Raw genomic sequence first — 14,908 nt, 5'->3', positions numbered from 1 at the left:
TGAGGGAGCGTGCAATTAGCATTCTGACTGCAGGAATGTCCACCAGAGTTGTTGCCAGAGATTTTAATATTTTATCTACCATAAACCGCCTCTGTCGTTTTAGAGAATATGGCAGTACATCCACCCGGCCTAACAACCGCAGACCACGTGTAACCACACCAGCCCAGGACCTTCACATCTGGCTTCTTCACCTGCGGGATCATCTGAGACCAGCCACCCAGACAGCTGATGAAACTGAGGAGTATTTCTGGTCTGTAATAAATCCCTTTAGTGGGGAAAAACCTCATTCTGAGTGGGTGGGCCTGGCTCTCACATGGGTGGGCCCATTCCCTCCCAGGCCCACCCATGGCTGAGCCCCTGCCTAGTCATGTGAAACCCATATAGTAGGACCTAATGAATTTATTTTGTTATGTTCCCTAGCAAGAACACCGAAAATATCACTCAAACAGAAGGGGGAAAATAACAAAGTCAATGACAACCAAAACAGGTGGAGTTTAAGGAGGGGTTCTGAAATACACTCACAGGGAGTCCACTGAAAGTTGACTACAAAAACTGGAACCTAAAAGAAACCCACCATTAGCACCTACGGAATCTGCCCAAGGACAGGCAAACAAAATAAAAACCAACACCAAACTTAAAGACAGAAACAAACCAAAAAGTGGAGCAAAACAAAATCAGATAAAAGAATGTTTGTCTAGAGAAAGAGCATAAATAAATTAAAAAAATATGTTATTTTTTTTTAAATATAAATAATAGGGCACACATTAAATATACATTAAATTCTGTATCTCCATATGGTTTAAAAAACCTCTTAAGGATCCGCCCCTTTTTTAAACATTTTGGCCTAAAATGACATACCCAAATCTAACTGCCTGTAGCTCAGGCTCTGAAGCAAGGATGTGCATATTATTGATAACAAATATAACAAATGGAAAAAGTTTGGAACCACCTAGACTCATCCTAGTGCTGGCCACCCAGCCAAACTGAGCATTTTGGGGAGAAGGTCCTTGGTCAGGGAGGTGACCAAAAGCCTGATGGTCACTCTGAAAGAGCTCCAGAGTTCCTCTGTGGAGATGGGAGAACCTTCCAGAAGGACAACCATCTCTGCAGCACTCCACCAATCAGGCCTTTATGGTAGAGTGGCCAGACAAAAGCCAATCCTCAGTAAAAGGTACACGATAGCCCGCTTGGAGTTTGCCAAAAGGCACCTAAAAGACTCTCAGACCATGAGAAACAAGATTTTCTGCTCTGATGAAACCAAGATGGAACTCTTTGGCCTGAATGCCAAAAGTCTGGAGGAAACCAGACACAATCCTTACGGTGAAGCATGGTGGCTGCAGCATCATGCTTTTGGAATGTTTTTCAGCGGCAGGGACTGGGAGACAAGTCAGGATCGAGGGAAAGATGAACGTAGAAAAGTACTGAGAGATCCTTGATGAAAACCTGCTCCAGAGCACTCAGGACCTCAGACTGGGACAAAGGTTCACCTTCCAATAGGACAACGACCTTAAGCATACAGCCAAGACAATGCAGGAGTGGCTTCGGGACAAGTCTCTGAATGTACATGAAGGGCCCAGCCAGAGCCCGGACTTGAACCCAATCGAACATCTCTGGAGAGACCTGAAAATAGCTGTGCAGCGATTCTCCCCATCCAACCTGACAGAGCTTGAGAGGAATGGGAGAAACTCCCCAAATACAGATGTGCCAAGATTGTAGCGTCATAACCGAGAAGACTCGAGGCTGCAATCGCTGCCAAAGGTGCTTCAACAAAGTACTGAGTAAAGGGTCTGATGACTTATGTAAATGTAAAATACCAGTCAAAAGTATGGACACACCTACTCATTCAATGGTTTTTCTTTATTTGTACTGTTTTCTACATTGTAGAATAATAGTGAAGACATCACAATTATGAAATAACACATGTGGAATCATGTAGTAATTTAAAAAGTGTTAAACAAATCAAAATATATTTTAGATTTTAGATTCTTCACAGTAGCCACCCTTTGCCATGATGACAGCGTTGCAAACTCTTAGCATTCTCTCAACCAGCTTCATGAGGAATGTTTTTCCAACAGTCTTGAAGGAGCTCCTACATATGCTGAGCACTTACTGGCTACTTTTCCTTCACTCTGTGGTCCAACTCATCCCAAACCATTTCAATTGGGTTGAGGTCGTTGATTGTTGCGGCCAGGTCATCTGAAGCTGCACCTCATTAATCTCCTTCTTGGTCAAATAGCTCTTACACAGCCTGGAGGTGTGTTTTGGGTCATTGTCCTGTTGAAAAACAAATGTTAGCCCCTCTAAGCGCAAACCAGATGGGATGGCATATCTCTGCAGAATGCGGTCGTTGCCATGCTTGTTAAGTGTGCCTTGCATTCTAAATAAATCACTGACAGTGTCACCAGCAAAGCACCATCATATCAAATCAAATTGTGTTGGTCACATACACATGGTTGGCAGATGTTTTTGCGAGTGTAGTGAAATGCTCCACCTCCATACTTCACTGTGGGAACCACATATGCAGAGTTAATCTGTTCACCCTCTCTGCGTCTCACAAAGACACGGCGGTTGGAACCAAAAATCTCAAATTTTGACTCAATCTAATGTCTATTGCTCGTGTTTTTTGGCCCAACTAAATCTCTTATTATTATTGGTGTCCTTTAGTAGTGGTTTCTTTGCAGCAATTCGACCATGAAAGCCTGATTCACGCAGTCTGCTCTGAACAGTTGATGTTGAGATGTGTCTGTTACTTGAACTCTGTGAAGCATTTATTTGGGCTTCAATCTGAGGCTGGTAACTCTAATGAACTTATCCTCTGCAGCAGAGGTAACTCTGGGTCTTCCTTTCTTGTGGCGGTCCTCATGAGAGGCAGTTTCATCATAGCGCTTGATGTTTTTTGCGACTGCAAGTTCTTGAAATGTTCCATATTGACTGACCTTCATGTCTTAAGTAATGATGGACTGTCGTTTCTCTTTCCTTATTTGAGCTGTTCTTGCCATAATATGGACTTGGTCTTTTACCAAATAAGGCTATCTTCTGTACACGACCCCTACCTTGTCACAAACTGATTGGCTCAAATGCACTAAAAAGGGGGGAAAAAATCCATAAATTAACTTTTAACAAGGCACACCTGTTAATTGAATTGCATTCTAGGTGACTAACTCATGAAGCTGTTTGAGAGAATGCCAAGATTGTGCAAAGCTGTCATCAAGGCAAAGGGGGGCTACTTTGAAGAATCTCAAATATAAAATATATTTTTATTTGTTTAACAATTTTTTGGTCACTGCATGATTCCATATGTGTTATTTCATAGTTTTGACGTCTTCACTATTATTCTACAATGTAGACAATTGTCAAAATAACGAAAAACCCTTGAATGAGTAAGTGTGTCCAAACTTTTGACTGGTACTGTAAATTTCCGATTTGTTTTATATAAATGTGCAAAAATGTCTAAAAACCTGTTTATGCTTTGTCATTATGGGGTATTGTGTGTAAAAACAATTTAATCAATTTTAGAATAAGGCTGTAATGTAACAAAATGCAGAAAAGGTCAATGGACCTCAATACTTTTCGAATACACTGTATCTCATAAATTTATATAGTGTATCCAAGTGAGCAGACACCTAAGTCAAGTTATTCATGAATTTCCCTTCGTGCCCGCTTCCTTACCCTATAATTCTGTATTTCTTTGTAACTAACTTGTATACAGGTAGACCAGAAAAGCCACATCCCTGATTGGCAGATGAGTGGCAACCCTGATTAGAAGTACCTGCAGCTCATCGGTTGTCCCCTACAAATGCTGTTTTGAATTAAGAGAGAATTGTACAAATAGAGAAAACGTTGGTGAAGGAACAGCTGTGCTGGAATGTGAACAATATTGGTGCAACTTCGAGAACACAAACTCTCTCATCTTTCACAGCAAAGAGATAGGGAGTCTGGGGATGACTGGAGGAGCAATAGTATTATGTGATTCTCTTGGCACAAGTACAGTTGGTGAGAATGTGTGGACGATGGTGAAGCAAAGTGGAGTTAAAAGGGCTGAAGTTGGAAATGAACTGCAGTTCATGGTTGGAGTGCGATTCACGAGCAAGGATGTTTTATTTGGTGACCCGTTTGCGGTCTCAAAAATGGTGAAGGACGAATTGGGTATAGTGGAATCAATGCGAGTGACCAGGAGCGGTATGATACTGGTTTCGTGTGTGTCAACAGTGCAAAAGGAGAAAGCTCTGTGGCTCAACAAGATGGCGACGTATGATGTGGAAAGTTATGACTTTCAGAGTAGGGCACCAGTTAAAGGTGTCATCTCTGGTGTCTCGTTGGACATAGAGGCTGTGTGGTTTAGAGGTAACGTTCCAGGAGTGGTAGACGCACGCCGATTGAATCGAATGATAGACGGAAGGAAGGAGCAAAGCCTATCAGTTTCTGTTTTTTGATGAAGTGGTTTCCCAACTTACAGTTGAAGTCTGAAGTTTACATACACCTTAGCCAAATACATTTAAACTCAGTTTTTCACAATTCCTGACATTTAATCCTAGTATAAATTCCTTGTCTTAGGTCAGTTAGGATCACCACTTTATTTTAAGAATGTGAAATGTCAAAATAATAGTAGAGAGATTGATTTATTTCAGATTTGATTTCTTTCATCACATTCCCAGTGGGTCAGAAGTTCACGTACACTCAATTAGTATTTGGTAGCATTGCCTTTAAATTGTTTAACTTGGGTCAAACGTTTCAGGTAGCCTTCCACAAGCTTCCCACAATAAGTTGGGTGAATTTTGGCCCATTCCTCCTGACAGAGCTGGTATAACTGAGTCAGGTTGGTAGGCCTCCTTGCTCACACGTGCTTTTTCAGTTCTGGCCACAAATCTTCTGTAATATTGAGGTCAGGGCTTTGTGATAGCCACTTCAATACCTTGACTTTGTTGTCCTTAAGCCATTTTGCCACAACTTGGAAGACCCATTTGCTTTAACTTGGTCGCAAGCTTTAACTTGGTCGCAAATTAACATCTCAAGACTTAATTCTGATGTCTTGAGATGTTGCTTCAATATATCCACATAAATTGTCCTGCCTCATGATGCCATCTATTTTGTGAAGTGCACCAGTCCCTCCTGCAGCAAAGCACCCCCACAACATGATGCTGCCACCCCCTTGCTTCACGGTTGGGATGGTGTTCTTCGGCTTGCAAGCCTCCCCCTTTTTTCTCCAAACTTATGGCCCAAAAGTTATATTTTTGTTTCATCAGACCAGAGGACATTTCTCCAAAAAGTAGGATCTTTGTCACCATGTGTAGTTGCAAGCTGTAGTCTGGCTTTTTATGGCGGTTTTGGAGCCGTGGCTTCTTCCTTGCTGAGCGGCCTTTCAGGTTATGTCGATATAGGACTCGTTGTTACTGCGGATATAGATACTTTTGTACCTGTATCCTTCAGCATCTTCACAAGGTCCTTTGCTGTTGTTCTGGGATTGATTTGCGCTTTTCGCATCAAAGTACGTTCATCTCTAGGAGACAGAACGTGTCTCCTTCCTGAGCGATATGACGGCTGCGCGGTCCCATGGTGTTTATACTTGCCTACTATTGTTTGTACAGATGAACGTGGTACCTTCAGGTGTTTGGAAATTGCTCCCAAGGATGAACCAGACTTGTGGAGGTCTACACTTGTTTTTCTGAGATCTTGGCTGATATCTTTTGATTTTCCCATGATGTCGGGCGAAGAGGCACTGAGTTTGAAGGTAGGCCTTGAAATACATCCACAGGTACACCTCCAATTGGCTCAAATGATATCAATTAGCCTATCAGAAGCTTCTAAAGCCATGACATAATTTTCTGGAATTTTCCAAGCTGTTTAAAGGCACAGTTAACTTAGTGTATGTGAACTTCTGAGCCACTGGATTTGTGATACAGTGAATTATAAGTTAAATAATTTGTCTGTAAAATATTGTTGGAAAATGTACTTGTGTCATGCACAAAGTAGATGTCCTAACCAACTTGCCAAAACTATAGTTGTTCACAAGAAATTTGTGGAGTGGTTGAAAAACGAGTTTTAATGACTCCAACCTAAGTGTATGTAAACTTCTGACTTCAACTGTATGTAAAACTTGGGTATGTGAGATATGAGGTGAACAGAAGCCGTTGCAGTGTTACACTTGTAAAAAGTTTGGACACGTGGCAAGTGTTTGTGAAAGGAATAAATATGTAGTACTATAGTTGGACAGTCAGATGAAGCGTGTTGTAGTAATTGTGATGGGAATCACGTTCCCGAGGTCCTGGAGTGCCCTGTATGGGTGAGGGAGGTGGTAGTAGCTAGGTTAAGGGCCATCCAGCAGGTCTCCTATATGGAGGCAGTGAAAATAGCTGAAGGAGTGAACAGAGATGAGATGGTATTTGATGTCCCACAGTCTGCAGTGAATGCCATGCAGGAGAAGGATCCCGACATACTAATAGTGAAGAAGGTGGACTTTGTTGCGTTTATAGAGCAAGTGATAAATTGCACGAGTCAAACTAATAACAAAACTTAGAAGCTAGGCATCGTTGTGAAGGCGGCAAATAGATTTCTGGATCTCCAGGACTTTACAGCCAAAATGTTACAGGGAGTACTGTATCAATCAATCAATCAAATGTATTTATAAACACCCTTTTTACATCAGCTGATGTCACAAAATGATGTACAGAAAACCAGCCTAAAACCCCAAACAGCAAGCAATGCCGATGTAAAAGCACGGTGGCTAGGAAAAACTCCCTAGAAAGGCCAAAACCTAGGAAGAAACCTAGAGAGGAACCAGGCTCTGGGGGGGTGGCCAGTCCTCTTCTGGCTGTGCCGGGTGGAGATTATAACAGAACATGACCAAGATGTTCAAACGTTGATAATAATAATAATAATAATCACAGTGGTTGTAGAGGGTGCAACAAGACAGCACCTCAGGAGTAAATGTCAGACGATTATTCAGAGTTGTGCGGTAGAGAGAGAGTTCAAAACAGCAGGTCCGGGACCAGGTAGCACGTCCAGTGAACAGGTCAGGGTTCCAATACCGCAGGCAGAACAGTTGAAACTGGAGCAGCAGGATGACCAGGTGGACTGGGGACAGCAAGGAGTCATCAGGCCAGGTAGTCCTGAGGCATGGACCTAGGGCTCAGGTCCTCTGTGAGAAGAGAGAGAGAGAAAGAAAGAGAGGGAAAGAGAGAGAAAGAGAGAAAAGAGAGAGAGAGAATTAAAGGGAGCATACTTAAATTCACACAGGACACCGGATGAGACAGGAGAAATACTCCAGATATAACAGACTAACCCTAGCACCCCCGACACAAACTATTGAGCATAAATACTGGAGGCTGAGACAGCAGCGGTCGGGAGACACTGTGGCCATCTGACGATACCCTTTACAGCTTACTGATCCTCCTCTCCCAGCTTACTGATCCTCCCCTCCCAGCTTACTGATCCTCCCCTCCCAGCTTACTGATCCTCCCCTCCCAGCTTACTGATCCTCCCCTCCCAGCTTACTGATCCTCCCCTCCCAGCTTACTGATCCTCCTCTCCCAGGTTACTGAGCCTGTGTAGGGATTTGAATATTATCGTTTTTTGTTTGAAATTCAGGGTAATGGCTGAATTTGGTTTGTGTTTATTTTGATTGTTTTTGGTTATTAGTATGATTTGTTCATGCCCTCCCCAAAAAATGTTTTGTATTACCCCATACAGCATGTAGCAGCAATACACTTTGTGAGTGTAGTCTGCCAATAAAGCGCAGAGAAGAAAATAATCATACCTACACACTGTAGAAGGCTGCAATGCTGAATGAAAATTTAAAAAATACATGGAAAATGAAGTTTTATGCAACATGTTTGAGTGCAGACCTAATACACCTTCTCTTTGTCTGAAACCGCGGGTTTTACATACCAGCCAAGCATCTGGGGGAGCGCGGTGGTCCCCTTTTGATGACATGTACATTCCTTCCTCAATCACTCCAGTTACCAGTACCCCTGCACATTGTAATAACGATACTGGCACTGCACTGACCTGTACAAGATTACATTTTCTTCTCTTTTTTTCCTTCTCTCGCATTTCACATGTTTTATCTTCTGATCTCTATTACCACATGTATAGTGCATTGTTCTGAAAGAGCTCGCAAGTTAAGCATTTCCCTATGCTGTTTTACGCATGTTTGTCACGTTGGCATGAAGGATCGGGAGACAGGTGCAGAAATGCATAATAGTTTTTTTTTATATACTCTGTGTAAAGGCATGGGGAGGGAGACCAAACAAACACTAAACAAAACACAAGGTTGAAACCCAAACAAATGAGCGAGGAGTACCTTGAATAAATAACACACAGGATGAGACCCGTAATCATCTGCACAATCCACAAGGGCACGAAAGCCCAAAACACACAACACAGGTACTCACACTCACCAACAGACATTGTAACAATAATCGACAAGACCATAGTGAACAAAGAGCACATATATACAAATAGAATCAGTGGGAATAGGTGCCAGGTGTGCGCAGTGAAAGTTCCGGAGAGATCCTGTGCATTTGCCAATAAAACTTGAAACACCTTCACTAAAAAGTAGCCTGTACAGTCTTAATTTTCCAAATACATCTCATCCTGCAATGAAAGCAGAAACAGCAGAAATCGTAGGTACGTTTTCCTTTGGGATTAACACCAAAGCATGCTTGTCCTTATAATAAAGTACATCCTGAACTGCAGTGCATTCAATTAATCATGACTGTAGGCCTACGGTTCACTTGAAAGTGACCCCTATACTCTTGACAAGAAGATTAATAATTTTCCTGTAACAGGATCATGTTACTTTTTTATCCCAACAGTTTTGTTATAATTTCTTTGGCAGTTTCTTACATAACATTTAGTTTCACAGTAAACAGAAACTCATACATCTGAAGTTACTGCCAAATGTTAAGATGGGGTAAAAAAAAAAAATACACGTTGCTCCATGCTAAAGGTCATTAGGGCACATTTTTTGGGGCTAAGGATACCAACAACATGACTGGATGGCAACATATTTCCTTCCCACTGTGAGTTTTAATTGGTTATTTTGTCAGTCCTTCTTCAAAATATGTAAAGTGTTGACTTTTCAATGAATGCAAACGGATCATAGATTCCCATTTTCGAAGAAAAGTATCAAAGATGAACAGGACCGGGAGAATTAGAGCATATAACTGGCAGGAAGTCATATTTTCAAATTGAACAGAAGATATTTACATTCTATTGTGTCTCAATAACACTTTGCGAAAAGGAGTTACAAGTATTTTGCCAGTGGTCATTTGACTGTGGGACATCACATTGTGGCTTGTCTTATCAATATTTTTTTTTTTACAAGTAAGATGGTCTCAAAAGGAAACAGGTGCAATGATTTCAATCCATACTGATGGGACAATTGCATTTCAGAACTTTATTCAAGTCCCTAAGCAATGTTTTATTAGTGTGCATCAACACAAAGAAAAACTGCCACCCGAGACATAGATACAAGTTCCTTGCCTCAGCCCATATGTATTGTTATGAAATATTAGACAATATTTGATTGCAATTCAATGCTTCCTATTAGCTTGTAATGAACTTGTGATTCAACGACGCTTCAACAGCGGAAGCTACTTTTGACATAATTGCTTGGATAAAGATCCGGCATCGGATCTTACATAAACACACAGGCTGGTATTCAATCAATTGCAGACAGTGGATTTCCAGACAGTGGATTTCCAGACAGTGGATTTCCAGACAGTGCTTTCATTGCTGTTGTACAAAATATATTTAAGGAGGAGTCTGTGTGTGGTCCGCATTTTCTTGGTTCAAAGGATGTAGTTGATTTTAACAGTTGGTTAAATGACTAAAACAAGTTCTGAACATGTATACTGAGTGCTGGCCTGGCTCCCTGAACCTCAGATCATTCTCTAATAGGAAGGAGGGGCCCTATGTAAGCCCTCCTGAGAAGGGAACAGTTCCACAGTTTGTCACTCATCTTTTCACTGTACTGAGCGAAGAAAAACTGTTCAGTGGCATTCGATTGTGAATCTTGTTGAAATTGTACCTCTTCCCAGCAATTGTAAAACATACCGTGGTTGTCATGCCAGAGGAGGTGTGGCTGATTGAGGTAACAGGGTTGGTGGAGAGGTGAAGGTATCATATAGCAGCTATAAAACAGCCAAGGGAACTCAACGAGGACATTTCTTCTGAGAGACTTTGTAAGTTTTTAGGAGCTTATTTGCGGCATGTTCTGCATTGTTGGTGGGTGTAGGCTTTTGTGTTGAGAGGTTGTCAGGACTGTTTATATGTTGACCATTTGCATGTTTATATCCTTGCCTAATGCTGAATTCATACTTCACTAGCTTTCGGATTAATGCTGTAAACATTCTGTACTTTTGCATTTCTAACTAATAAAAGACACAAGTTTATACAGCTGGCTCGAGAGATGGAGTTTGGCTTTATCTGATTGGTTGTTGATTTATTAGAACATGGTCAGAGTTTCAGCCAAACAAATGATAGCTGGAGAAAACAGCTGAAGACATCTGGATCTGGTTGACTGTTACCAAGAAGGACGTGTTTGTAATCAAGGGGTCAGTGAGGGGGTCTAGTATTGGGGTCTAGAATGGGAACATACTGGTATTATAGACAGGGTGGTCTCAATACAAACATCCCGTTGATGATGTGGAGGAGGTATTAAAAAGAGGAAGCTTCCCTTGCTTTACATTCTGTCCTGTTCTTGTAGCGGACCCCACAGCAGCAGTGACACCATGAGGTTCCAGGCTCTGTTCTTTCTCCTGCTCCTGACATGCATGTATCTCACTCTGGCTCAAGGTAGGCACCATTAAACAATCTAAGGAACGGTATTCATATTCTGTAGATTCATTATTGTGAAGTTTATGTTCACTGAAATTGGTGTAATGGTGTAAAGCAAGCCTGTCATGTGTTTTGGTTCATTCTCAGTACTTCTTGTAATTTACTTCTTGTTGAAAATAAATATACTGTACATAGTAGCCTATATTCCACATTTGTACACTTAATTGTTGTGCCTGGAGACCTTCTTGTGCCTCTGGAATGGAGAAAAGTTATTCTACGTCGTTTTTTTTTACAAGCTTCCAATGGTCCATACTTTGTCCAGAAGAGGAATATTTTGCCACTCAAAATAATGTAGATAATTATTTATGGGAAAATTTTAGACTGATGTGTTGGGATATGTCTGTCTCCCCCTCCTTTCAAAACATTGTCTCAAATGGCCTGGCACCAGATTTCACAACACTTTGACTTTGACGGTAGTTTACATAGCTCATATGTAACTTCAAGCAGCTTAAACAGGAAGTCCCTTTGATGTCTCTCTTGCAGACATCTGCAATACCTTAACTCATCATTCTTTCTCAAATGACAGAAACTACTCATTACACTAGGTTGCTATTACAATTGCACAATTCAAACCATTTGCTACTGAAATATCCCTACATGACAGCATGTCATGGGTCAGCACAATAAGAGTATAGAGAAGATTGTAACCATTTCACTTCCTCATGCTTGTTGTTAGGGTCGTATGAGAACTGCTGCCTGAGGCATGTTACTGGCCTGAAGAAGAGTACCAAGAGGAATGTTGTAAGCTACAGGATACAGGAAACAGATGGAGGCTGCAACATCAAGGCCGTTGTGTGAGTGTGTTGCAACATGTCCTCACCTTCTGTAAGCCTGCCCTTTAGCACAATTAAGTGTCCAGATAAAAACAAAGCCACGCATAACAGTCAATCATTGTGACACTGGTAGGAAAATGTCCTCAAGTCATGTGTCAAGAGGACTTGTTGAAAGAGAAATATGAAATTGTTTGTTTTCCTTTTTTTCTTCTCATAGAATGTGAATCTAAAAAACAATATTGGCAATGAGAGTCTAATGAAAAAAATAATATATATGTATATATACTGTATATCTCCCACAATGTGTCTAATATCCATAGGTTCATACTGAAGAAAGGGAAGACTGTTTGTGCCAATCCCAGCCACAAATGGGTACAGCATCTGAGGACTGTTGTCGATAAGGTACTACTCTCACTCTTATAACTACATTATTTTGTAAATTCATGTATGTTTGACAAGTTTCCAGTATCTAATTATGGCCTTTTCTCATCCATAGACTCCAGGGAATGAGGGGATGTAGTTGATCAGTTGCTTCGTTGGAGGATCTTTCAACCAGTGTATGCCAATTTCCAAAAATAGGACACTCATATCATCCTGTAACTAGAATGTGAACTTCATCATTATATTACTCATTATATTACAGTTTGGCTTAATGAGTTTATATTACATGCTTTTGGGAGGATACCTGAGATTCCATGGTTTAGATGGCTGTTAGCATGAGGTGACTAACCGTGCCTGCTTGTAATGTGCCACGGCAGCTTAGCATTATTGTGTGTGAGGGGCGGAGGGGATGGAGCGGGGGGGTTATTCACTATCCTCATGGGTACCGGAAATCCCCCAAAAGTCCTCACAAGGATAGTCAATTAAGGAACATTTTCCCTCATGGGGACATTTCCCACATCCCCATGAGGACAAAGGCTATTGTAAGCTTAGGGGTTAGGTGTAGGTTCAGGGTTAGGGTTAGGGTTAGGGTTCAGGTTAGAGGTTAGGGAAAATAAGATTTTGAATGGAAATCAATTTTTGGTGGGGGTGGGGCAGAATGCATTGAAAAGCTACAATTCCTATTTTGTTAAACCTTGAGACACTACATGACCAAAAGTATGTGGACACCTGCTCTAGTCAAACATCTCATTCCAAAATCATGGCATTAATATGGAGTTGGTCTGCCCTTTGCTGCTACAACAGCCTCCACTCTCCTGAGAAGGCTTTCCACTTTATGTTGGAACCTTGCTGCGGGGACTTGCTTTCATTCAGCCACAAGAACAAATGTGAGGTCGGCATTGATGATGGGCGATTAGGCCTGCCGCACAGTCGATGTTCCAATTCATCCCAAAGGTGTTCAATGGGGTTGAGGTCAGGGCTCTGTGTATGCCAGTCAAGTTAAGATTTCCCTTCACTGGGACTAAGGGGCCTAGCCCGAACCATGAATAACAGCCCCAGACCATTATTCCTCATCCACCAAACTTTACAGTTGGCACTATGCATTGGGACAGGTAGGGTTTTCCTGGCATCCGCCAAACCAAGATTCATCCGTCGGACTGCCAGATGATGAAGCGTGATTCATCACTCCAGAGAGTGCGTTTCCAAAGCTCCAGTCCAATGGTGGTGAGCTTTACACCACTCCAGCTGCTTAGCATTGCGCATGGTGATCTTCGGCTTGTGTGCCAGAGGCAGTTTGGAACTCAGTAGTGAGTGGTGTAACCGAGAACAGACAATTTTTAAGCGCTGAGTGCTTCGCATTCTGTGAGCTTGTGTGGCCTACCCTTTTACTGCTGAGCCGTTTTTGCTCCTAGATGTTTCCACTTCACAATAACAGCACTTAAAGTTGCCCGGGGTAGCTCAAGTAGGGCAGAAATTTCCCGAACTGACTTGTTGGAAAGGTAGCATTCTATGATGCCACGTTGAAAGTCACTGAGCTCTTCAGTAAGGCCATTCTACTGCCAACGTTTGTCTTTGGAGATTGCATGGCTGTGTGCTCCATTTTATACACCTGTCAGCAACAGGTGTGGTTGAAATAGACGAATCCACTTTGAAAGGGTGTCCACATACTTTGTATGGATAGTATATTTTTCTATCAGTACTATGTGTTAAAAGCAATATTTGTATAACTTCACATTTGTAATAAAGCAAAAAATGATAACAAAATGTTTATTAGCCTCATACATATTTATGTGTTTATCAATTCAGGATTTGTTCACCTGTCTATATCAATAATCTCCCCTTCATACTTTTCATTTGTATGATTCTAAGGACAGCTTACTGCACACTACCTGTACTTGAACTCTTTATACACATTTCATTGGAAAAAGAAAATAGACAATTGCTTCACGCCTCAAAGCTTTAGCCCGTCTTATTGCCTTCAGCATGAACCTACATGAGTTCTTTGAAGCTTGGCAGTTGTAATGCCACATACTTACCTGAAATGTGATATAATGGACAGAGAATCAATGACAGTTTATACATGCTCATTCTTGCTCCAGTTTCCATGTTACAATGAGTGTGATGCCCCGGGAGAAACGTCTTTAGTAACTCCAAGGCTCCAATATACTGCGGGGAGACTCGGTTCCCATGGGAAGACGTATGATTACACTGTGAAGAATAAATACAGTACATTTAGTTTGAAAGCACACCAACTACTTTCCCAGGACAGGGCAAATCAAATCAAAGTTTATTGGTTGCGTATACAGATTTGCAGATGTTTTCGCAGGTGCAGCGAAATGCTTGTGTTTCTAGCTCTTATAGTGCCGTAATACCAAAACAATACACACATAATCCAAAAATAAATTAAGAAATATCAGAACGAGCCATTTCAGAGTCCGGAATATAAATATATATTATAAACTGTGTGGTTCAAGCCCTGAATGCTGATTGGCTGAAACATTTATTTTTACTACTCTAATTACGTTGGTAACCAGTTTATAATAGCAATAAGGCACCTCAGGGTTTTGTGAAATATGGCCAATATACCACGGTTAAGGGCTGTGTCCTAGTGCTCCGTGCTGCGTCGTGCCTAAGAACAGCTCTTAGCCGTGGTATATTGGCCATATGCAAGAGAGACATCAAAGGGACTTCATATTTAAGCTGCTTGAAGTTGCATATGAGCTATGTAAACTATTGGCCATATACCACACCCCCTCTGGCCTTATTGCCTAATTATAGGCGTGGCTATATATAGTATGGCATTGGTTGAAGCTCAATGTTCATTTCATTCTGCACCTACTGTACCTAGCTCACATTCTAGACGTCATATTAAAACGAGACTATAGCATCCATAAAGTGACCAAGTTTGTTGGTGC

The 14,908-nt window shown here is 41.5% G+C and overlaps 1 protein-coding gene across 3 annotated transcripts; it reads left to right on the top strand.

Moving 5' to 3' along the window:
• Window positions 1–9,998: 9,998 nt before the first annotated feature.
• Window positions 9,999–13,761, top strand: LOC139409127 (C-C motif chemokine 25-like). 3 transcript variants are annotated; one of them, XM_071153862.1, is made up of 5 exons: window positions 9,999–10,184; window positions 10,709–10,797; window positions 11,516–11,633; window positions 11,933–12,014; window positions 12,109–13,761. In XM_071153862.1, the coding sequence occupies exons 2-5, from the start codon at window positions 10,734–10,736 to the stop codon at window positions 12,130–12,132; spliced, it is 288 nt and encodes a 95-aa protein (XP_071009963.1). In that variant the 5' UTR covers window positions 9,999–10,184; window positions 10,709–10,733; the 3' UTR covers window positions 12,133–13,761. The 3 variants fall into 3 exon arrangements, with proteins under 3 accessions (XP_071009963.1, XP_071009965.1, XP_071009964.1); XM_071153864.1 differs by lacking the exon at window positions 9,999–10,184 and adding an exon at window positions 10,209–10,227; XM_071153863.1 differs by lacking the exon at window positions 9,999–10,184 and adding an exon at window positions 10,255–10,556.
• The last annotated feature ends 1,147 nt before the right edge of the window (window positions 13,762–14,908 follow it).

The sequence above is a fragment of the Oncorhynchus clarkii genome, chromosome 5 (genome assembly GCF_045791955.1).
Source record: "Oncorhynchus clarkii lewisi isolate Uvic-CL-2024 chromosome 5, UVic_Ocla_1.0, whole genome shotgun sequence".
NCBI classification, from domain to species: domain Eukaryota; kingdom Metazoa; phylum Chordata; class Actinopteri; order Salmoniformes; family Salmonidae; genus Oncorhynchus; species Oncorhynchus clarkii.
The sequence above is the reverse complement of the archived record's forward strand: the minus strand, read 5'-3'. Positions and strand labels throughout refer to the sequence as shown.

Excerpts from the sequence above, each read along its gene's own strand:
- LOC139409127 (XM_071153862.1), top strand. The coding sequence starts at position 10,734 with ATGAGGTTCCAGGCTCTGTTCTTTCTCCTGCTCCTGACATGCATGTAT. Across the intron at positions 11,634-11,932 it reads TGCAACATCAAGGCCGTTGT|GTTCATACTGAAGAAAGGGA; the intron begins GTGAGTGTGTTG and ends TAATATCCATAG. Across the intron at positions 12,015-12,108 it reads TGAGGACTGTTGTCGATAAG|ACTCCAGGGAATGAGGGGAT; the intron begins GTACTACTCTCA and ends TCTCATCCATAG.